The sequence below is a fragment of the Molossus molossus genome, unplaced genomic scaffold (assembly GCF_014108415.1).
Source record: "Molossus molossus isolate mMolMol1 unplaced genomic scaffold, mMolMol1.p scaffold_m16_p_23, whole genome shotgun sequence".
In the NCBI taxonomy this organism is placed as follows: domain Eukaryota; kingdom Metazoa; phylum Chordata; class Mammalia; order Chiroptera; family Molossidae; genus Molossus; species Molossus molossus.
Window position 1 is genome coordinate 9653490 of NW_023425359.1, and position 26041 is coordinate 9679530.

The following is a 26041-nucleotide window of genomic DNA, read 5'->3' on the forward strand; positions in this document are numbered from 1 at the left end:
TCAGCAGCCTGAAGGATAGGACATTGTAAATTGCCTAGTCAAGGAACACAAAGAAAAAAAAAAAAAAAGAGTGAAGAAAGAAAGCCTACAGGAATTATGGCACACAATGAAAAGAAACAATATTTGCATTAAGAGAATTCTAGAAGGAGAAGAAAAAGAGAGACAGAAGTATACTTAAAACAATAATGACTGAGACCTTCCTGAACCTTGGGGGAGAAATGAACATTCAGATCCACATGATGCAAAGAATCCCAAATAGGTTGAATCCGAACAGGGCTACAACAAGACTAATTATGATGAAATTATTAAAAGTCAAAGACAAAGAAAAAATTTTAAGAGAAGCAAAACACAGATATCACATAAAAGGTAACTCCCATACAACTATCAGCAGCAGATTTCTCAACAGAAACTTTTCAGGCCTGGAGAGAATGGAATGACACATTCAAAATACTGAAAGAAAATAATTGTCAGCCAAGAATTGTATACCTGGTGAAGCTGTCCAGAAATGAAGGAGAGATAAAGACTTTCCCAGAACAAAAACTGAGGGACATCATTACCACCAGACCTGCCTTACAAGAAAGGTTAAAGGGAGTTCTTTGCAGGGAAGTAAAAGAACACTAATTAAAAGGCTAAAGGGAGTTCTTTGAAGGGAAGTAAAAGAACACTAATTAACATCATAAAAACATAAAAAGGCAGTGTAAATTTCACTGGTAATGGTAAATACATAGTCATTGTTAGAGTCTACAATATGGTAATAGTGATTCATTTACAACTCTAAAAGTTTTTTAAAAAGTAGTAAAAATAAGCATAACTACAATAATCTGTTATTAAACAATATAAAAAAACATGTAAATTATAATAACAATCACCTAAAATGTGAGGGGAATAAAAAGTAAAAATGTAAAGTTTAAAATTCTACTGAAGTTAGTTGTTACCAGTTTAAAATACTTTATGTAAGCTTTATGGTAACAGGGGAAAATTCAATAATAATTATACAAAAGAACACAATGAAGTCAAGGTATACTGATACCAAAAGACAGCAAAACATACAAAAAGGCAGTAGGGTAAGAAACCAAGAACGGTGAACCTACAAAATAACATAAAACAATTAACAAATGGCAATAGTAAGTCCTTACCTATCAATAATTATTTTTAATCCAAATGGATTAGTTTAGATTAGTTCTCCAATTAAAAAACACACCATGTCTGAAAGGATTAAAAACAAAAACAACAAAAATAATAATAACAAGAGCCAATAATATGCTATCTGTAAGAGACCGACTTTACCCTTAAAGACACATATAGACCAAGAGTGAAGAGATGGAAAAAGACATTTCAAGCAAATGGTAAACAAACCAACAAAAAAGCAGAGATAGCTATATTTATATCAGACAAAATAGATTTTAACCAACAATGGTGAAAAGAGACAAAGAAGGTCATTATATAATGATATAGGGTCAATATATCAAGAAGATAGAACTTATATGCGTATATGCATAACCAATGGACACAGACAACAATGCTGTGAGGGGGGGTTGCGGGATAGAGGAGGGTGTCAATGGGGTGAAAAGGAGAAACATTTGTAACAAAGATAAATGTTTATGCACCCAAGATTAGAGTACCTAAGTATATAAAGCAAAAACTAACAGATCTAAAAGGAGAAACAAACAATACTACAATAATAGTTGAGGACTTTAAAATCCAACTTTCAACAATGAATACAGATCATCCAGACAGAATCAATACAGAACAACAGATTTGAACGCTATTTATCTAACAGATCTTACAGACACACCCAGAACACTCTATCCAACAACAGCATAGTTCACATTCTTCTCAAGTGGACATGGAACATTTTCCAGGACAGCCCATGTGTTAGACCACAAAACAAGTCTTAGCAAATTCATGAAGATAAAGAGCATATCCAGTATATTTTCTAAACACAATAGTATAAAGTAGAAAAAATACTCCTAAAATAAAACATATTTGATGGCAAAATATTATTTCTAACTTTAAATTTGCAAAAATTTAAAGCAGAAACACCCAGAAGATATATAGACTAGTATATTGAAATGAGCAATAATTCACATTATCACTGACCTGTGAGCGTGGCCACTTTTGCAGCAACCTTTTCGGCAAAGCCGATTCTAGTATTTAAACCAGTACCGACAGCGGTGCCTCCAGCCGCGAGCTCATAGATTCTTGGCATGGCAGCTTTTACTCTCATCATGGCGTATTTCAGTTGTTGAACATAACCACTAAACTCCTGAACAGAGAAAAAAGTTAAAGTGAGAATATATCATTTCCGAATGACTTACAAGTTACTCTAACTGTATTAAATAGAAGTTTTCTTAAATATGTCTCAGGCACTAAATTATAAGTTACTCAAGAGGTATGTATACTATTTTAATTTATATGATGAACAAAGTATTGGAAAAAATAAGGTTTTATAAACCTATGAGGTTAAGACAATGCCACTGATAATTTGCAGTCTGTTTAAAATCTAGTCTTAATAGAAAACAAAGAAAAACAACATAGAAAACAAACTTTTGGGCAGGGGGGAGGGGAGAGATAAACCAAAGAACTTATATGCGTATATGCATAACCAATGGACACAGACAACAATGCTGTGAGGGGGGGTTGCGGGATAGAGGAGGGTGTCAATGGGGTGAAAAGGAGAAACATTTGTAACAAAGATAAATTAATTAATAAAAAATAAAAAACAACTTAATTACATTAAATTATTGGTTTATTTACAAGTTATTTCTTATATTTTGGTGTATCCTAGATAACTTCGAGAAAGAAAAAAAAAAACCACTGAATTCTCTAAGAAAAATATAAACAAAGAAATATTCTCCATACAATTTCAGTTCAAAACCCTGATAGGGAATATGGCGATGTTTTAATTCTACTATTATCGTCACACTGGTTCCTACAATATGACTTACTTTAAATAAGGTAACCACAGAATTCAGTGTGTTTTGAACACAGCAAAGGCCTCCCTCATCCATTAAGAATTATTCAGGGACAAAAGGCATGAACTGGAACTCAACTGAACAAGCCAGGAAATGGTGTTACATTAAATCTATCTTTTTTCCTGTCTGAAAACACTGAAAAAACATGATACTTTTTATTACTTTATTAGAACCGCATATTGCTCTAAAGAAAACATTTAAAAAGATATAACTCCTGCCCTGGCCAGTGTGGCTCAGTTGGTTAGGCATCGTGCCATGCACCGAGAGGTCTTGATTCCGGGTCAGGGCACGTGCCTGGGTTGTGAGCTCCATCCCCAGCAGGGGGCGCCTAGGAGGCAGCTGATTCACGTTTCTCTCTCACAGATGTTTCTACCTCTCTCTAAAATAAAAATAAAAATATTAAAAAAGATATAACTCCTTTCAGGTAGACCTGATCTATCTGATCTAACAGTGCCTATACATACACCAGCTGCATTCACTCGATAAATTTATTTTTATTGGGGAACAAAACTGTACAAGCTAAAAAGACAATTCTAATAAAAGCAAGTATAAATGCTTCCGATAAGATAAAGTCAAATTGAAAAACACAACAGTCTGTCCTAATAGGTTAAATCATATTACATAGGAGGGTATGTCATAGACCAAGGGGACTTTAGCATAATGGTTTTCCAACATGTGACACACACACAAATAAGAAAAATTCTGGAAGCCAGAGGGATACTGAAAAGTTCCAACGACACTACATCTCCTTAGAAATTAAACATGGTACTAAGAACCAATGATGCAAAGAAAAACAAACACAGTTTTAAAAGGTAACTTCATTTGGTGCGCTCAGTGTAGTCAGATGATCTGTATTTCAATTAATCATTTCAAGTTTTCCTCATTCCTTAGTGATAAAATTAAGCTACATAATGAAGCTTTTTTCAGGGTTTGCTATCTTCGGAACAAGACTATAAGTGGTAGGAAGTCAGCAGCAGTCAAACTCAACCTCACCTCAATTTCTACAAAACTATCATTTGATACTGTGCATATATAACCATTTCTTGATATATAATTTGTATTATATACAAACTGGAGCTTACTAAGACAAAAGCTGTTCCTTTTACTTCCTAAGATTTCCTTTGTGATACATACTATTAGACATCCTTTAAAGTACTGATAAAAGAAACATACAAATATTTTCTGGTATTTTGGGAAAGAGAATATTACCTCTTTCAAATGAATGCAGCCAAAACAATGTTAGAGTAAGATTGTGCCTTTTTTTAAGCACTTTAATATCAGCATTTAAAGAATCTACTAATTTAGAGTAAGACATAAAGGGAGGATGAAGAGGATGGTGATGATAGCTAACACCAGTATGTGCTTGCTATGGTCAGGCTTGGTTTCAAGCACTCTACATTCATCAGCTTATTTGAACCTCACAACTATTCTGTTAGAGATATTATGTTCTCATTTTCCAACTCAGAAAACTGAGGCACAGAAAGGCTAAATAATTTTCCTAAGGTCCAAAAACTTGTACACAGCAAAGCTAAGGTCTGAACCTGAGCAGACTGACTTGGAGTCTGGCTCATAGCCAGCAGGCTCTGCCCTTCCCCTCAGTGGATGTCAACAAAGACTAGGCGGGTAATGCAGAATCTCTGACACTGACCTGAGCTAGCACAGGTCTGGCCTTTAAACCGGTGTGATTTAGTGGGTAATATGCTGGCCATTCGTATCAACCCCTAACTGAACCAAATCCAATCACACCCCTATACCTGCCCAAGAGTGAGCGGGACAGCATCCTGGGTGTGCGTGCGCCCAATCTTGATGATCTGGGCGAAGTCTTTGGATTTCGCCTGCAGAGCGTCGTGCAGCTTCTGCAGCCCCGGCAGCAGCACTTCGTGCACTTCCATAGCGGCAGCAATGTGCATGGCCGTGGGGAAAGTGTCATTGGAGCTCTGTGGGACAGTTTTCAAAAGAAATGGAAAATGTTAAGTCAGAGGCAACAAAAAACTAATTTGCATGTCTCAATTAGAAATCTCATTAAATGACTACTCAAAACCTAGCATACTTTTAGTACTCAATTACACTTATGTGTGGCGAGTCTGAGGCCAGTGAGGATGAAATCGGCAACCTGCTTGCCTTCACGGAATGTTCTTGGGGCTGCATTATCCGCCACCTACAATGGCTCCGTTATCCATTGTATATCTGCCTGCCGACAACTGGCAGCACGGAATGGTGAAGCGCAGTTAGCAAGTGCATGGAAGGGTAGCAGCACCATCTCATGGTTACATTGTGCGTTCAGCCTCTCATAAACATTTATTCCCTAATGAAACTCAAGGAAAATTCTGAGGTAGATCATCACTTTAAAAAGAGGAGTCAAGCTGTGGAAAAAAATTATGTGACTTGCCAAAATATTTAGAACTGGCAGAACTGGGACCTGACCAGGAAGTCAAAATCCTGTGCTCTGTCCTCAACTGTAACTCTATACTTCTCAACTATGACACTGCTCGAAAAGGCAGATTCATTATTTATTTTTTAACTTTTTATTATGGAAAATATCAAATTGCTTACAAGAGTAGGATGAATGATATAATGAACACGCATGTAGCTTTCACCTAAACTCAGTAATTATCAGCACACAGTGAACCTGCTTCATCCATGACCCACCTCATCCCTCCACCTGACCACACGCACTGCGTCACTCTGAAGCAGACTTCAGATTTCAGTAGATGCAAAAGATAAATTCATACGTAAAAGCAAGCACTGGGCTTGAAAAAAATCCTTCACACAATGCATTTATGTGAAAAAAACTTCCCCCTTAATACTTAAAAATACTATATTAAATTACACATAATATCCAGATCTTAAATTCTACACATCCTATACCAATAAGACCCTCTAAGAGTTCCATGGAAAATGTGTGCTTATGGGACTGGGGCAGGGAAAATACAAGATGGTGAGCTGGTAACATCTTTCAGCACTAGAAAGTGGGGTTTGTTTGTTTTCAAAGGATGGTGGCATGTCCAAAGTACAGAAGAGCCAATAGAGAGGGCTCTCAAAGCTGGAACAATCTGAGCAACAATAGAAATAACAAAAGTATTGGGGATAAAAAGCATTTGATTATAACGAAGAATAAAATAAATGTTCATGAATCCATACCGATATACAATTATGACTGAACAAATAAATAAATGTGGGGAGAAAGGAGAGGACAAATCTATACAGCAGATTTTAATTAATAAATGTACAAGGAAGGAGAGGCATAGGAAATCACTACTAAAATACCACCGCAGTAATTGCCCTAGCAAGAGCCAGTGATGAATGCTAAAATTCATGAACAAAAGTTTAAGGAGAGTGCCCTGGCCGGTTTGGCTCAGCAGTTAAGAGTGTTGGCCTGTGGTCTGGAGAGACCCGAGTTCGGTTCTCGCTAAGGGCGCGTACCTCAGTTGCAATTTGTCCCCGGCCCTGGTTAGGTCATGTGGGTGGCGACCACTCGATGTGTCCCTTTCACGTCAATGTTTCTCTCTCTCTCTGTCCCTCCTACTCTATCTGAACAAAATATCAAAAAATGTCCTCGGGTGAGGATTTAAAAAAAAAAAAGTTTAAGGAGAAAGGAGATTTGCATAGCCTCACAGTTCTCTATTAGTTGTGATTTTAACTCATGTGCAAAACCTTCTTGACATCCCTTCCTTTAGGGAGTGAAGCTTAGTGCAGCATCTGGAGCGCAGGCAGGACTTAGTGACCACTCCTAGCAGAGAAAGGAAGGAGGAGAAACCTGCAGACTCCATCCCAACCAGTGACCCCAGTGAGCATCACCAGGACCGAGGCACGTGGCTATCATGCACCCCTGATATGAATCAATGAGAAGAGCCCCACTTCTCTAACAGTCATCCCCAAATCCACAGTCTCAGTCTAATCACGAGAAAACATCACACAATGCAAAACGGAGGGACTAAATGCCTGACCACTACTTTGAAAAGTGGCAAAAGTCATGCTGTCATAAAGTGGAGGAGACTAAGGGGAAACTATGACTAATGCAGTGTAGTCTGGGTGGGATCCTGAAGACAAAAAGGACATCAGTAGAAAACTAGAGAAGTCCTTACACCGTCTGCTTAGTTAAGAGCATTGTACCACCGTTAATTTTTTAGAGTGGTAAATGTGTCAGGTTTATATAAAATGTTTAAGATTAAGGGAAGCTGGGTAAAGGGTATACAGAAACTCTTTGAAGGATCTTTGTAATCCTTTTATAAATTTAAATTATTTCAAAACGAAGAGTGTAAAAAAGAAACCAAAACAATAAAAATATATATACACACTAAATACAGCTATCCTAACAGTAATTTTTCCCTAAAAGTAATTTTATGAAGTTTAAGACATTAGACCCAAGATTCCTGAAAGAAATAAGAACATCTAAGAAGTCCTTTCCATTAAAGAATATAAGCAGAATGAACCTCCTTGTCAAAAAGTCAACATCTGTTTGATAAGACAAATCTCAGGTATTCTTTTCAATTTAAAACAAAGGAAAAACGAGATAAAATACCGACCTGGCTTTTATTAACATGATCATTGGGATGCACAGGTTTCTTGCTGCCGAGTTCACCTCCCAGCATTTCAATTGCTCTGTTGCTAATGACTTCATTTACATTCATATTTGTCTGGGTTCCTGACCCAGTCTGCCACACCACGAGAGGAAAATGATCATTTAATTTACCTTCAGCTACCTGCAGAGCAAAAAGTTTAAAAAGGAATTTTAAAAATAAGGCACTATTCATTTAGCTATGTTAACCAGCTATGATTAAGTGGGCATATATTTAGAGTCCTCTTTTAAAGATATTCACTTTTTTCCCAGGCTAAATGGCCTGCTGATGGCGCCACACAGGTGTGGTTGTCCACCAAGGCTACAATTCCGCAGCATCGCTTGTTTCAACCACGGCTTCTCCAAACAGGGAAAGACAAACTATTGGGAATCAACTAAGCTGAATCAAACCTAGCTTTCTTCTATTTCTCCAACTGCCTCCTCTACTAATATGCAGATAGGGCCACCCATTAAAGCTGGCAAATTGCTAAGTCTTTAGATACATTTAGTGTTGGTGATCAGCAGGCATATCCAACAGATGTTCCGGCTGGAGTCACCATAGTGAACTGGTGACTGGAACCTGAGGACACTAATAGCTACTTCAGCGCACAGATGTCCAATGAGTAGCAATTGCCAAGAGCAGAGAGTCCAGATTTGTTCCTATTTTTGTCACAGTTTGATACTTTCAGTTAATATGCTAGTTTTTGGACTACAGCTTTCTAAGAGGGTGGGTGCTTCACTTCTTCTGGAATGATTTTACCTTAAAAAAAAAAATCAGCATGCACTTTAGAAATCTATTTTTCCTTAAACAATTGGTTCACTTGAACACTTTTTTCCTAGTTATCCAACACTAATAGGTGGTCAGTGTAGAACACTGTGGGAACTGAAAAGCAGCATACTCGTCACCCTAGTCCCGCCCCGGAAGGATGCCTGCCTGCGTCTGGCCTCTCCTTCCAGCTTCCACGCCACGCGATGCGAGTGTGTGTACATATGAAACACGTTCTGTTCGTTTTTTCTAAACAAAATTAGGGTCATAAAATACATACATTTTGCTACCTCTACCCCCACTACTTCTTATATGGCAGGCTTTGTTCTATGACATTCTTTAAAAAGCTAATTTTCTACAGCATCACAATATAACTTATTTAAGCAGCTGTTATGGTTGAATACTTCATAATTTTTTGTTATTATAAATGATACTGCAATGAACAGCATTATGCATAGTGTTTTTAAACTGTTATCTTTGCTTCCTTCAGATTATGTTATAGAGGATTAGTGAAATTACTTCCTCAATACATAGTATTATCAAATAACCAGTTTTTAAGTGAATCATTTACATATAAAATATAAAGTGTCTCTTCACAAAGGGTTCTTGAAACTACACAAATTAAAGGAAAAGTCAAAAGAATAAAAACTAAAAGGTATACAATCATCCACAAATTTTGCCACAGTATATTAAGCACCAAATTTATATCCTCACCAAACAATAATGCTACCTTGAGATTCATTAGCTCAAACATTTACAGTGCCCATCCCTCCTGCCAGAGCTTATGCCCAGTGGATGGCACGGTGGGATGCCCTTAGGCAAACACACGGTCACCTCCTACCTCGTCTGCAGCCTTCATTATTGCATTAGCAATCTTTGGATCAAGACCATAATCCTGGTTTACTTCCGCAGCTGCTCGCTTCAAGATGCCAAAAGCTTTAATAACTGGGATCTAAAAGTAATCAGAAAAATACCTCAAATTTGCAATTTTGGTTAAGTATGAAAATTTAAGATTATAATGTTATGCAGGTGCAAAAGTTGTATATAAAACAGTAACCGAAGTAACACCAAGACCCTAAAATGTTCAGGATATAGAGAAAGATTACAAATCAGTAAATAATGAACCAAGAATCATCATATATCTATTTTTTTAGGAACCAAAGAAAAGCAGATGCACTGACTCTTCACATATGTGTGTGTATGTCTCACACATGTACAATGTACCATTCATCCTACTTTTGGTAATACCTTATAATATATCTGTGTTTATTTCATATATGAAAAGACAAACAGCGCTCAATCATATCACCAGCAATCAATGATTTTCCCTTGCTGGATCCCAATCTACATTATAATTTTTCCTTTCCTTCTCTTAAAAAAATTTAAAATATCAAATAAAATAAAAATTTAAATAGCAAATAAAATAAAATAATAAAATTAAAGTAGCAAAATGGTATTGGAATAACTGGACAGCCACATACAAAAGATTACAACCTACACAAAAATGAAGTGAAAATGGATTAGACTTGAGTGTAAAACCTGAAACCATAATACTCAAAAACAACACAGGCAGTGGGCTCCTCGACATCAGTCTTGGCAATGATTATCTTGGATCTACCTCTAAAAGCAGAGGCAACAAAAGCAAAAATAAGCAATGAAACTACGTCAAACTAAAAAGCTTCCACATGGGAAAAGTAAATCATCAACAAAATAAAAAGACAAACTACCGAATGGAAAAAATATTTGCCAGTCATATATCTAATAAGGGGTTAATATCCAATATATATAAAGAAGTCATACAACTCAATAGCAAAAACAAAAAATCTGACTAAAAAACAGGCAAATGATCTGAATAGACATTTTTCCAAAGAAGACATATTTAGTTGGTCAACAGACACAGGAAAAGGTACTTAACACCAATCATCAGGAAAATGCAAATCAAAACCACAGTGAGATACGACCTCACACCTGTCAGAATGGCTCTTGTCAAAAAGATAAGAAATAACAAGTGTGGGTGAGGAGGTGGAGAAAAGGGAACCCTTGTACACTGTTGGTGGGAATATAAATTAAGGGAAGCCTTGTGCATTCTTGATGGAAATATAAATTAGTGTAGCCATTATGAAAAACAGTATGGGGAGGGCTTCTCAGAAATTAAAAATAGAACTACCATATGATGCAACAATTCCACTTCTGGGTATTTATCTGAAAGAATATATATGCACCCCCATGTGAACTGCAGCATTATTTACAATAACCAAGATTTGGAAACACCTAAGTGTCCAATGGTGAATGAATGGATAAAGAAGGAATACTACTCAGACATAAAAAAAAAAAAATAGAATCTTGCCATTTGCAACATGCAAGACCTCTGAAATGAGTCAGAGGGAGAAAGACAAACATTGTACAATCTCAATGACATGGGGAATCTAAGAAGCATACAAAAAACCAAGCTCATAGATACAGAAAACAGATTGATGACTGCCAGGGACAGCGGATGGATAACGTGAGTGAAGACGGTCAAAGGGTACAACATTCCAGTTATACAATAAATAAGTCAACGGGATTTAATGTATAGCATGGTGACTATAGTTAATAATACTATGTTGCATATCTGAAACTTGCTAAGATATTAAAAGTCCTCATCACAAAAAGAAAAAGAAAAAAAATTGTAATTATGTATGGTGACAAAAGTCAACTAGACTTATCCTGATCATCCTGCAATGAATACAAATATTGAGTCACTATGTTGTACACCTAAAACTAATATAATGTTGTGTCAATTGTGCCTCAATAAAGTAAATAAATAAAACATACCTGACTGTTAATTAGTAAGAAATAAGCAGTAATTAAATGCGTCTCAATCCAAAAAACATTATATTTAATTGGTGAAGGCTTGACACTCACTAAGTCACTGGAAATTTCTCTTAGAATTTTTTAAACCCAGAGTTCCTTAAGATGATGGCTTCTCATACATATCACTATATTTCACACCCTTTTAGCTTGCAGATCATTTTCCTTTCTACTGCAAGTCACCTTCCCAAGCTTAGAAAAGCACGTGTTCTCGTGCAGAGGAATAACACAGACTGGTACAGCCCCCGTATCAGGCCAGGGGAAGAGCAGGAGGGAAGAAGGGAGGAAGACAGTGATGGATTTATAGAAGAGATGCCACAATCCTCAAGGGGACGTGAGAGTCGACAAACAGAAAGAAAGTAAGGAGTAAGGCACATTAAATGTAGGCCAAAGAGAAAACAAAATAAAAACAGAATATTTTTATTTTGAATTTTTAGAAAATAAAGTAAAACGTGTTTTACCTAAAGAAAATGAAGACAAAAGGCACATAGATTAGAAATTTAAAAACCGTGACGATCAAAACAAACGGAATTTAAATTTCTGTAGGAATTTGGTGGGTTAACCCACTGCCAAAGTCATAAGCGAATGCCAGCGAGCTCTGGCCATCTGACTGGAGTGACTGACCCTGGGTTTGTGGATTCGTACAAAGGAAAAAAGGTCACAGCCGAGAGTTCACTGAACACCATCAAAATAAACTGGTGAAATATATCACTGGAGAGAAAAGAAGGGTCTCATTATTGTTAATTTACTCCCACTAGAAGTTCATAATCATTTTAAATGTTTTCCTCTGGACTTCAGGTACAAAGGGTTGGGTTTAATCACATCGCTTAACTCAAGGCACACACACAGTCTGCTTCATATTTAATAAAGTTCAGGAAATTAATCCAGATGAAGGCAAATGTGACAAAACTGATCGCCCGGGCCCAACCTCCTCAGCCGTGTGGTCCAAACAGCTGCCCTGTCTCTGGAGCAGCGGCCCTGCACCCCAGAATTGCACCCCTTGCTGGCCGACGCAGGAAAGTCAAAACACGAGCCGTGCTTACTCCTACCCATGAGGGTCAGGACTGACCTCGTTAATCCCAGGAGTGAACTATCTGAGAATATTTTAGGATCAGTTGCTACCATCTGTCAGTGAACCGTGTCACCTGACCTCACCAAGCTGGCTGTAGGTGGCAATAACAAAGATTTTCTTCTAAGCAGATTCAACTGCCTGTTGTGAAATTGTATGAAACCTGTCGAGATCCAGTCTCGAAGGCTTAAGAATGAGCTAAAATATTATAAAATAAAAAGTAAACTTAGAAGGTAACTGTTAAACATTATCTCAGCAGGGGAAGCCTGGATATTTCCAGCTACTGGACTACCCTGCAGTGACTATCTTCCATACTCCAGCTGGGCTCCAGTAGGGTATGTAATATACTTAATTCTTTTCACACTTGAACTTTGCAATCACGGTGCACCTCACAATCAATGACATGTCACTTCAACTGGCAGCTCTTTTCTTTCTTAGTGGTACATATCGGTGCATCTTCTAACTGATGTCATCTTAGCTTTAATGAAATATGAGAGAAAGTGTTCTGACCATTAAATCATTCATGTGACATTGAATAAATACACATAATATCTCCTAGATGTCAGACATGGTAAAGAGTAAGATTTTTAGGTATTTGTGTATACTCTTCTGGAAACTGACACCAAGATTGACAGAAAGTATAATATTAAAGAAAACTTGGTCTCTTTTAAATCAGTTTTTAAAAACTCAGTGTTAATTGGTAAAATAAATAAATAAAATTTAAGTACTGAAATTAAAAATGCTTACAAACTATAAAATCCAAGTAAAAATCTGAACAATCTCAACAAAAATAGAAACAAATTACTTAGTTCCATCAAATAAAAATCCAAAATATTCCAAGTCACAACTCAAATTAATAGTATTCAAAAGTTCTTTGACATTTTAAAGATAGAAATATCTGTTCCTCGCAAAGGTCTCTAATAACTACATTTTAACTCTATACAATTTTATTATAAAATAAAGGGACTCATTTGAACAAAGCCAAATGCACCCCAAATAAGCCAACGCTTCCACAAGCCCACTTACCGGCATGCGCTCCGTCACGCCTCCGATCTTAAAGTTCATTGTAGATCTCACAGTCTGGGCGCCGTAATACTTATCATTTGGGACCTTGAGTTCACCAAAGGTATCATACTCTATCCGAAAGGAATTTTGGCTAGCCTAAAGATAGAGAGAAGACACCGTTATGGCTTGAAAATAAATCAAGTATCAACAGCAGTTATATCATATCAACTGTAAGGGAAAGTAACCTAGGTAAGTACTGTAAAGACAAAATATTCCACTTTTACTCTCATTCTACTCTCCTCTTCCAGCTCTTTCCTTGAGAAATTGTTGTCGCGCACATTTATTAATATAGATATTAAAGGCATTACAGAATTCACATACTACACAGATAATAAACACCCAAAAAAAGCTTTTGAAGTAGAAATAATCTTTTCCAGTTCAGGAGCATGCCTATCATTGGTCAAGCTTTGGCCAATTCAATGTACTTTATTTATTTATTTTTTTTTATCCTCACCCGAGGATATTTTTCCATTGTTTGTACAGATAGAATGGGAGGGATAGAGAGGAAGGGAGAGAGAGTGAGAAACATCGACATGAAGGGACACATCGAGTGGCTGCCACCCACACAACCAACCAGGGTCGGGGACAAACTGCAACCGAAGTACGTGCCCTTAGCGGGAACCGAACCCGGGTCTCTCCGGAAAGCAGGCCGACGCTCTAACCGCTGAGCCAAACTGGCCAGGGCCAATTCAATGTACTTTACTGGAAACTTTAGAAAATGGTCTTAGAAAGATACTTTAAAATTTGAAAATATTGTATATTTAAACAGAGCTCAACATGGTCCACAGATCCCATGCATGATAGCTTAGTGCAAGCCACGTAATCCAGACTGTGCTTCACCTTCAGCATGTCAGTTTTTCTCATCTATAATTTAAAGAAAATGTACGGACCAAAGGATAGGGACTAGGTTAGTTCTTAAACTTTTCAGGGTGATGGGACCCTTTGGAAATATGATGAAAGCTATGGATCCTCTTTAGAAAAATTAACAAAAATGCATATATATAAAATCTTACATATAATTTTATGGAGTTTATATCTTAAAGCCAATCCACCACTCAGAATAAGAACCTATGACCCAAAGTCCCTTTTATGGAGGACCTAGGATTCTACCAAGTATATCAATTTATACTAATAAAAAACAAACAAACAACAACAACAAAAAACAATAACTGCTCAGAAAATATTTTATAATCCCAAAAAATTTACTGTAAAACACTGGATATTTGGAATTTACACATGATACTTTATATTAAGGAAATTTCAAAGAGATACTCAGAGCTTTAATTAATGTTCATCTAGCATTAATTATGAAATAAGCATGGTCAGAGGATTCAAAAGATTTAAAAATCCCTACCAAGTAATGTTGTTTTAGTAAATAGTCTTCTGAAAAGGAAAAATTTAATTTATACTTATCCTCTAGGACTAGAAAGATTTACAAAACCCTTTATATGCTATAAAGACTTTTAGGCTGCATAAAAAGACAAATATCATTGTACGCAGGTAGCAATATAGGAGTAAAACCAGTGAGGTTATACACTATTTTTCTATGCCTAAAAGTCTGCAGAGGACTGGCCTAAGCCAGTAAATAGAAGCTAATAAAAATAATCATACTTTGGCGTTTACTGTGCTAAGCAGCAAACACTTTTCAGTAATTACCTTATCCGACTTTCACAACCATCCTAGGAGATTTTACTGTACCACCCTTGCCTTAGAGAAGGAGACACTGAGGCTTGGAGCAATTAAATGATCTTAGCAGATCATCCAGACAGCAAGGGAGACAGCCTGAAATGTTAAAACCCTGGACTGTCAGATTTCTAAAGCTGTTTGGATTTGTTTTTTATCACCACTTCCATAAACGAAGAAACAGAGCAGTAATTCCAGATAAGGCCACAACAAGCCCTTGAGTTGTACCCCTACACTGTAGAATAAAAGGAGCTAAAGATGTACTTGGAGTTTTCTAATAGAGGTTGGTTACACTGACACTACTGTATACAAATATGCCTCCTACTCTGTAGGCCAAAAGCACCTGGGTTCTACACCTCAAATGCACAAACAAAACTACTTTGCACTGAGATCCTTGTTTTGGATATCCTAAGAAAATAGCCTTGCATGTTAAAAGTTACTTGGTCCAGCACTAGCAGTGACAGCAGCGGCACTGGACACATGGTTCTTCCTCCTCTCCATCACCTCGTTATGTGCCACAAGATGCCAGCAACAAGGAAGGGAGATTGACTTCCATAAGTCATTTGTGCAATCAGGTTCCACTCCTAAAATTCACACTATTGCTTTTTGTGTTCAAAATTAAGTTTTCATCATAAAACACCAATCACTTTGTCACCTAAATAACAGGCATCACCCTGATAACTCCCTGAGACCACCCCCCCCCCACCCCGCTCCACCACAAAGGTTACACGCCCCAGGCAGGTGGCAGCTGGCCTTGGTGTACTCTGGAAAATTTGCTGAGTGGCCTCATACCCAGCACTTGTGCCAAGTGTGAATCTGTGTCAGTCTGGTGAACACCACTTGCCCCCACCAAGGGACTCAGGAACTTGCACACCATCAACGGCTCTTTCAGCGACGGAGCCAGCAGGCAGCTGGCAGGTGAAGGTGCACCTCAGGGTGCTTTGGACATTTTGCTGACCTGCCCTGGGCTCAGTTCTTAACTTTTCAAGATTATGAATCTCTCTGGGAATATAAGGAAAGCTACGGAAACCAGTCTTGGTGCACAGCTTGGCCCCTCCCAAGCACATGCAGGCCCAGCAGAGGCAGCCACAAATGGTGGATGACTGTGTAGCTCCAAACAGGTAGCCCAGGGCTGGTCACAGGCAGAGCGTGACACTGATCTGCACCAGAGTGCCTCCCAAGAGGCCCCAGAACCAACACACAGGATGGTGAGCTTCAGACCACACCAGAGCACAACCCAATAAGCTTCACAAGCGGCACATCCAAAGAGAGATCTCAGCAGACACCAGACCCTGCTGAGGCGAATTCCACTTTGTGGGTCATTCCCTGCACAACAGCTTGTACATTGTGGTCGGAAACAATCCTCATAGTCAGGCAGCCTGAGGGTCAACCATACCTATGAACAAGCCAACAGTAATTAAGAATCAACTACAATAGGAGGGCTCACATAACCTGCACAAGGGACATTCCTGGAGCATCTGACTCAGGTGAGCAGAGAAACTGCGCCATTTAGCTGAACAGTATACCTACTACCTAAGGCCACCCGACCAAGACTGGGAGACATAGCAGATCTACCTAACACAGAAACAAATAGAGATGAAATCAAAATGGGGTGACAAAGAAACATGCCCCAAATGAAAGAAGAGGAGAAATTCTCACAGATAAAGAACTAAATGCAATGTCGGCAAACAATGTACCAGATACAGAGTTCAAACAATGGTTATAAGAATTCTGAAGAAACTTAGAAAACATTTTTAAAAAAAATAAAAAATGAACACAACATCTGAAATAAAGAATACACTAGAAGGACTCAACGGGAGATTAGATGAAGCAGAGGACTAAATCAGCAATTTGAAAGACAAAGTAGCAGAAAACAGAGCAGGAAACAATCAGAGCAGGAAAAAAGAATGATGATAGTCTAAGGGACCTCTGTGACAACATAAAGCATAACAACATTTGTATCATAGTGGTACCAGGAGAAGAGGGAGCCTATTTAAAGAAATGACTGAAAACTTTCCTAACCTGGGGTTGGAAAAAGACACACAAGTCCAGGAAGTACAGAGAGTCCCAAACAAGATGAACTCAAAGAGGCCCACACCAAGACACATCATAATTAAAATGGCAATGGTTAAAAACACAGAGAATCTTAAAAGCAGCAAGAAATAGTTACCTACAAGGCAGCTCCCATAAGACTGTCAATGAACCCAGCCGATGTGGCTCAGTGGTTGAGCATCAACCCATGCACCAACAGGTCGCCAGTTCATTCCCAGTCAGGGCACATGACCACGTTGTGGGCCCAATCCCCAGTGTGCGGCATGCAGGAGGCAGACAATCGATGTTCTCTCTCATTGATATTTCTATCTCTCTCCCTTTCCCTTCCTCTCTCTCTAAAATCAATGAAGAAAAAAATTTTTTAAAAGACTGTCAATTGATTTCTCAACAGAAACTTTTCAGCCACAAAGGATTGGCAATGGAATATTTAAAGTAATGAAAAGCAAGGACCTACAATCAAGACTACTCTACCCAGCAAGGCTATCATTTAAAATTGAAGGAGAAATAAAAGGCCTCCCAGACATGAAAAAGCTAAAGGAATTCATTACCACCAAATCAATATCGCAAGAAATGTTAAAGGGGCTTCTTTAAGAATTAGAAAGAAAATAAAAGAGAAACATAGTTATAAAAAAAATAAAATGGCCATAAATACATACCTATCAATAATCACTTTAAATGTAAATATATTAAATGCTCCAATCAAAAGACATAGGGTAGCTAAATGGATAAGAAAATAAGACCTACATACATGCTGTCTACAAGAGATCAACTGAAGAATGAAAGATACAGACTAAAAGTAAAAAGATGAAAAAAGATTTTTCAGGTAAATGGAAACGAACAAAAAAAAATCAGGGGTAGCAATACTTATATGCAACAAAACAGACTTTTAATAAAAGACTATATAGTAAGAGAAAAAGAAGGACACTGCATAATGATAAAAGGATCACTCCAATGAGAGGATATAACCTTTGTAAACATTTATGTACAACACAGGAGCACCTAAATATATAAAGTAAATCTAGACATAAAGGGAGCGATCAACACTAACACAGTCATACTAAGGGATTTTACCACCCCTTGACATCAATGGACAGATTTTCCAGACAGAAAATCAACAAGGAAAGAGCAGACTTAAATGACACACTAGGCCAGATGAATAGAATCGATATTTTCAGAGCATTTCATCCCAAAGCAGCAGAATATGCATTCTTTGCAAGTGCACATAAACCATTTTCCAGGATAGAACACAAACAAGTCTCAATAAATTCAAGAAGACTGAAATTATCTCAAGTATCTTCTCCAACCACAATGGTATGAAATTAGAAATCAATTACACACATACACACACACACACACACACACACACACACAAAACCTGAAAAACACACAAACACATGGATGCTAAATAACATGTTACTAAACAATGAATGAGTTGACAATGAGATCAAAGAAAAACATCAAAAAATATCTTGAGACAAATGAAAATGAAAACACAACAACCCCAAATCTAAGGGACACAGCAAAAATAGTCCTAAGAGGGAAATTCAAAGCAATGCAAGCCTACCTCAAGAAACAACAACAAAAATATATCAAATAAACAATCTAACCTTACACTTAAACCAGAAGAACAACAAACAAAGCCGAAGTGAAAGAAAGAAAATAAAGATCAGAGCAGAAATAAATAAAATAGAGTCTTAAAAAAAAAAAAACAATACAAAAGATCAATGAAATCAAGAGCTGGTTCTTTGAAAAGATAAACAAGACTGCTAGAGATTGCTAAACCTTTAACCAGACTTATCAAGAAAAAAAGAATGACTTCAATAAATAATACCAGAAATATAAGAGAAGTAACAAATGGCACCACAAAAATACAAAGGATAAGAAAATATTATGAAAAACTATATGCCATACATGCCAACAAATCGGATGATATGAAAGAAATGGATAAATTCCTAGAAACATACAATCTTCCAAAACAGAATCGAGAAGAAATAGAAAATGTGAACAGATCAATTACAACTAATGAAATCTAAGCAGTAATCAACAAACTCCCAACAAACAAAAAGTCCCGGACTAGATGGCTTCACAGGCAAATTTTACCAAACATTCAAAGAAGAAACTAACACCTATCCTTTTCAAACTATTCAAAAAAACTCCAGGAGGAGGGAAGACTTCCAAGATAATTTTATGAGGCCAGCATTATCCTAATTCCAAAACCAGACAAAGAAGGAAAATTATAGGACAATATCCCTGATGAACATATATGCTAAAATCCTCAACAAAACATTAGCAAACCAGATCCAGCAGTCTCTTAAACTCCATGCACATGGCAACTATCTTATTCCCAGGGCCCAATACACAGCAGACATTCAATAAACATGTTTTCTTCCTATTGGATGAACTCTATGTGTTCTTTTAGATAAAAGGCATCTAGGGTTATATGAATTTCTCAATACCAGCAACAAAAACTTCTAATAAAATCAACACAGAGATTTTGGAGCTGAAAAGATTAGAAAGCAAACATGTATTTAGAATGATGAAAAAAAAATCTATCCTCACCTGATGTTAGCTAACATTAAAATCCTAAAAGCAAGGCATGCCATTTTTTAATTTGGACCAACTGGGTAGGTTCAGTTCTTAAGTCTCCCATTCCCTTTTTAAAAAAACGCTAAATAAATAAAAAGTAACTTTTAAAAAGTTTTAAAATACACTAAAATTATTAGATTAGGGAGTTCAGTTCCAGGATATAAAACATCCCTGATTTTGTGGTTTATAGTTCAATGTCTTGAACTTTGAAATACCGCTTACGGAAGCATTTACAGTATTTTATGAGCCCTCACTATGTGCCAAACCCAGTAAAGTACATTCACGGGTACAGTCTTGCTGAGCAGCTGTTATTATTTTCATTTTACATGCAGAAACAGAGGCACACAGACAACCTGTCCAAAGTACCAACCTTGGGTAGCAGAGTATGGTTTGAAATCACGTCTCTTTGACTGTACCAAGGACAGTACAGTGAACAGTGCAGAACTGTACCTCTTCCTAAACCATCATTTATTTCCCAAACTTTCCTAACAACATACATGTGTACACATGTATTTAATGCTTAAAGCCTGAATTACCGAAGGTGACGATCTAAAGAGTAAAGAGACCTATTTAAGTCAGCGTGTCATCTTGAACTTGGGGGTCTTTCAGCTCCTGAGTGATCTTTCTGAATAAAAAGTACAGCCCTGGCCAGTTTGGCTTAGCGGTTGAGCGTATGCTGGGGACCAGAGAGTCCCGGTTCGGTTCCCGCTAGGGGCCCTTACCACACACACACACAAAGTACTGATTCAGCTATAGTCAGGTCCTATCCAACAGGCTTCAGGGTACTCTACCCTCGTTCACAGATTTCAGGGTTTTTCAGAAATGAAGTGGGGTGCACCATCCGCAGCCTAACGAACTAAGTAGGCAGTTTCATGAGAAGTAAAATCTTTGAAATTCCTAAGAACCTTCAACCCCACCTGGACCTCAAAGCGGCTCAGGCAGCGTGGTGAGCCTAGAAGCCCAAGTTCAGAGGCGACTAGAGTTAGTACCGGCCAGCGTCGGGCCAGCCACACTCTCTTCCACCGGATTGTGTCCCGGGGACGGCAAGCCCGGCCGGGGGCCTCCGCACCCGCAGGAGCGCAGCAGCCAGCGGCCGACGCCGGCCACCCCAAAATGCAGAGGCCCAGCCCGCCCGCGGGGCGGCCCGGGAGAGCAGGAGCGGGACCCCGGCCGCCGGCGGCCGTCCCTGCCCCAGCGCTCACCCGGGCGGAGGCTCCTTCCTCGCTCTGGAGGAGGTGCCCCGAGCCGAGAAGGCCGCCCCGCCGCGCGGGCACGCAGCCCGGGGCCGGACTCCGCGGGGACCCCCGGGGAATCCTTCCCACCCGCCCGCGGGCGCCCGGGCCGGCCACCGGAGGGCTGAAGGTCACCGCGAGGAGGCCGGGGGACGGGAGCCCGCGCTCACCATTCGAGCGGCGTTCGGGGGCCGGAATGGGAGGGAGGCCGCGCCACCTAGGCCGGGAGCCGAGGCTGAGGCTGACGGTGGAACTCGCACCAGGCGACGCGAGCGCGCGAGGAGCCGGAGTGCCTGAGACATGGTGCCGCGGGAGCCTGGGTAGAATTTGTGAGCGGCGGTGGCCACGCCTTCGAACCGGCTGTCATTACCCGTCCAGCCCACAGGACCGCTCTTATCCAATCAACAGCAGGAAACGGATCGCGCTGGGCGGAACCAATAGTGAATAGCCAGTAAGGAATGAGGGGGCGGGCTTAACTTCCTTGCACAGCAACTATTTGAAGCCCTCGGATTCATGGGAAACTAGTTTGAAGGGAATTATGGGAAAGGAAGTTCAGGTTATTCTTTCAACAAGGGTGATTTCTGCTAGTGGATGCTGGAGAGGGAGGGTATTAGCTAACGAATCATCAGTTACTGTTTGGTTGGGGGAATATCCTAGAAAGAAATGTTTATTGATTCACTCATTTATCATGTAATCGCTCATTACATGTTCTTTGTAGTGGAATTATTTTTCATTTCTTCCAGATTACATCTTCTATGTAGAAATTTTGGAAAGCCCAGCAAAGTATGGAGAATGAAATAATAATTATCCATGATGCAACAACTTAAGATAACTACTGGTTTCTTCTAACTCGTCATTTTGAAGTCTCTACAATTTCCTTTCTGTTCTTTAATGTGTGCTGTCGGAACTCTCTTTTTAAATGTAGTGTGGATGTTCATATTTAAAAGTGATTTGGGAATTTTTACTACTTGCTTTTATGTTTTCCACGTGTTTTGCACTGATAATATATACATTTCAAAATTAAAGGCATATTGTTTTAATGTAACAGGTGGTAAAATGCAGGAACTGATAAAATTGTACCTGCATCACTTTCTGTTCCTTCTTTCTGTTGCTTGGAACGAGATGACAGTTTCTGTCCCTTCTTTCTGTTGCTTGAAACGAGATGACAGTTGATCAAGAAGCAGAACCACTGGATGATGTCCAGAAATCAAAAGTCCATCCAACCGAGCTTTTAACAGTTGGTCTCTGTCAAAGCTCTTGATAACACTGTTTAAGTTATTTGTGGCTTATGAATTGACTCATATGTATTTAAAATATGAAAATTTAAAGATAGAGCATAATAGTGAACTACAATCAAAATGTTTCAGAAAACCCACCTTTATATCTCAGTATTTCCTCCCTTTGTCAACAAATGGGTCAGAAATTCCTAAAACATTTGATGGAAAAGTGAAACCAAGGATTATTTAGAAGTTAGAAGTTCAGAATAAAGAGAAAGAATTAAAAATAGAAAACAATGAACCACCTATCTCATATGTTTACACTTTCCACCAATAAAAGGCAAACAATGCCTACATTAAAATCTGATGTGAAGCTAATAGTACTAGTGTTATCACAGGTTTGACAGAAACTACACAAACATTTACTAACAATTGCTATCATTTACTAGGAAATGCTAAAATTCTGAGGTATTTGCTTGATACCATTTATAAAATAAATAACAAATTACTAATAATGGGGTGGCATTTTCTTCCCCTTCTTCCAGCAACTCTGATTATTTAGATAGATATCCTTTTAGCTCACCTGTGTAGTTTTTGTTTTGCATGTTAGTGTGCAAACAATGGTTTGAAAATTTCACATTACGGGGTGGGGGGATCGGAAGGAGGGTGTCATTGGGGGAAAAAGAAGAAACATCTGTAACAAAAATAAATTAATAAAAAATGAAAAGAAAATTTTACTTTAAAGTTTTACTGTTCTATGACTATGTTATTTAAATCTAGCCATGATGTTTTTAACATAACAGTATTCTGTCACATAAATATAAAACATGTTATTTATCCAGTTTCTTAATGAAGGATATATTTTGCTATTACACACAATGCTTCAATGAGCATAAGTTTGTGATTACTTTATAAGGTCATTTCCCTCCTTCAATTGGGTATCATCCTTATTTATTCCTATTGTGGCTTATTATTTTAGATTTTTTTTATTGATATTTCTATGTCAGTATATATATTGATTATTTTTGCCTGATGTATGTTTCTCATTTTATTTTAGACAATGTTGTTTAATTTTTATTTTGAATGCATCTCTTTCTACCACACAGGTTAACTTTTTAAAATCCAAATTGGCCCTGGCCAGTGTGTCTCAGTAGGTTGGGTGTAGTCCCAGGCACCAAGAGGTCACCAGTTCAATTCCCAGTCAGGGCACATTCCCAGGTTTTGGGCTTGATCCCCAGTAGGGGGCATGCAGGAGGCAGTCCATAGATGTTTCTGTTTCTCTCTCTTTCTACCTCTCCCTTCCTCTCTCTCTAAAATCAATAAAAACATTTTTAAAAATAAAAAAAATCCAAATTGATAGGCTTTCTAGAAATGGCTATTTTCATCCCATTTAATAATCACCTACTGATAAACAGTACTTTTAAAAAAATTTATCTTTATTGTTGAAAGTATTACAGATATCTACCCTTTTCCCCCACTAACCCTCTCCTCCTCACTCCCACCCCTCCCTGACTTCTCCACACTATGGTTTATGCTCATTGATATACAGTACTTGTTATATTTAGAGCATATCTATCAAAAATATAGTCAGATTACTGTTTTCAAAAGAACTTAAAATAATCCCTTTTCTCCACATGATTATGCTAAATTTTGATGTAGTGTTTTCAGTTTTACATTTTGCTTTTATTTTCCTTTGATGTATTTTTAAATTTTGAATATATAAAATACTTACATTACTGGTTGCCTCTTATGTGGTTAGCACTCTGGTTTGATACCTGTCCAGCCCAGGTCTCTCTGTGTCTCCAAGATCAGTGAGTCATCTTGCCTTTTTTGCTGTTCTTCTTCATTCCTGGGAATATTGCATACTGGTTTTACAGAATGTATAAATTAATTTTTTAAAAGTTGCAAGTGGTTGCTGAAGCCCTCTTGGACTTATGTTTCTCACCCTTTTAATTTTCTGTAACTTTTGGTGAGCCTTTTTTTTTAAAGTAGAGAAAAGGCAGCCATTACTGGTTGGTCAGAGGAGGAGACCAGTTCATTTTGTATCTTCCCTTAACCATTTGCATTTTCTAGATATCCAATTATGGCTTCATATACCAACATTTCTTTCTTTTTGTTCGAAAACGTGCTTTTTTATGATTAATTTCTTCCTGGTTTGCTTTGATTTTTTGTTTGTTTTTTCAACTTTCTGACTTGAAATGTAATTCAGGGTGTCTACAAGGGTGCAGTATAACCCGGAATTGGTTCGTGGATGACTGTAGGTGGCCCAGGAATGCAATAGTAAATGTTGACTATTATCCCACCTTCAGTTATCTTCCATTCTCTCCTGGTTAGTAAGAAAACATTGTTTTGGTGCAAGTGTATATTTCACACCTCTCTAACACCTGCTAATATCCTTTTACAAAAAGAGAGGGAAAAATCTTTGGCTAGAGTTCTTCTACAGATATAGAATTCAGCTACAATTTGGTCTTTATTTGTATGCCCCCCTTCTATTTACCAATTAAAATGATTTTTCATTTGCAAAAGCAATATAAAGTTCCATTTTTTATTTAAATAAAATGTAGCCCGGCTATTGTGGCTCAGTGGTTGGGCATTGACCCATGCACCAAGAGGTTGCCAGTTCGATTCCCAGTCAGGGCACGTGCCCAGGCTGTGGGCCCGATCTCCAATGGGGGACATGCAGGAGGCGGCCAATCGATCTTCTCTCTCACTGATGTTTCTGTCTCTCTCCCTCTCCCTTCCTCTCTCTAAAAATCAATAAAGAAAAAAAATTAAATGAAATATATATTCATTTGAACCAATACATTGAGTATATTGTGGTAGGGCTATACAAGTGATTGAAATTTAGCAAACATAGGCTTAGTTAATTTATTTTCATTATTTAATAATGAAAGTGTAATGTAACTTCTTAATAATGAAATAATTAGTATTAAAATAAATGCCTAAGCCCAAGATGAAACTGCTCTTGCCCAGGGTGGCACATCAGCACACTGAAACTTAGATAACTTTTGTGTCCTTGTGAGTGGACTTGACCAGAAATGCAATATACCCGATTGGCCCATCTCCAAACTCCAAGCCAATACTGGCCTTCTCACGATGAGCAAGGTTGACTACATTGCCCCAGCCAATCAGATATTTGCTATTTCTTCCTTGTTCTTTACTCTTTATCCTATACAAGCTTTCTTTCTTCATCCCCCATTTGGCAGTTCTCCAGAAGAAGGTTGTCCATTTCATGAAGTGTTAATTCAATAAAGTTTGTTTGTATCACCTACATTGTCTTCATGAATCATTTTTAATAATCATTACTTGATAATAAAACTGTAATATAAATGTTTCTCAATCAATGGTTGACAGTAGACATCTTCATTTCAAGAAGCAACCTTTTATCTATGTAAAATAACACTTGTTTTTTTCTTAGAGGGTTTTGCAGTTTTCTACCTTGAACTTTGATAACAGTATTGACCTGCTTTCTTCTTGTTGATTTTTGTGTGGTTCATTCATGTGTCTCTTTTTGACTTCGCTTTCTGTTCTCGTGGGACTTGATGTCCTGCCATGAGGGCCAAAGGAGAAATGCAATGGCTTTCTCTTTCCTCTGTCTAAATCTCACCTGCTGACAAAATTGGGGATAAGTTTAAATTCTTTTTAAAAATGCATTTACTGGAGTGACACTGGTTAACAAAATTATACAGGTTTCAGGTGCACAATTCTATAACACGTCATCTGTACACTGTATTGTGTGTTCACCACACGAATCAAATATTTATCCATCACCATTTATCCCCCCAGGACCCTCCTCTGCTGCCCTCCACACCTATCTGCCCCAGTCTTATCAGTCAAAATATTCTGTTTATTCTAAAGACTTTGAAGATTCTAATTTAGTATACCTCCCAGCCTGGGAGATTACTAGGAGATTTCATAGGAGAAACAGGAGAAAATTTGGAATATGCTGTGAAAGTCTCCCAGAAAGTAGAGCAAATATTCAAAAAGA

General features: G+C 38.0%; 1 protein-coding gene across 1 annotated transcript in view; it reads right to left on the bottom strand.

Moving 5' to 3' along the window:
* FH (fumarate hydratase) overlaps window positions 1–21171 on the bottom strand; it is a 30853-nt gene extending 9682 nt beyond the window's left edge. Inside the window, exons 1-6 of the mRNA XM_036277427.1 lie at window positions 21007–21171; window positions 13245–13379; window positions 9141–9251; window positions 7502–7678; window positions 4730–4912; window positions 2101–2266 (exon numbers count right to left, since the gene is read on the bottom strand). Of these exons, the coding sequence (XP_036133320.1) occupies window positions 2101–2266; window positions 4730–4912; window positions 7502–7678; window positions 9141–9251; window positions 13245–13379; window positions 21007–21138 (904 nt within the window). The 5' untranslated portion in view covers window positions 21139–21171. The remainder of the gene's footprint in view (window positions 1–2100; window positions 2267–4729; window positions 4913–7501; window positions 7679–9140; window positions 9252–13244; window positions 13380–21006) is intronic.
* Window positions 21172–26041: the final 4870 nt, after the last annotated feature.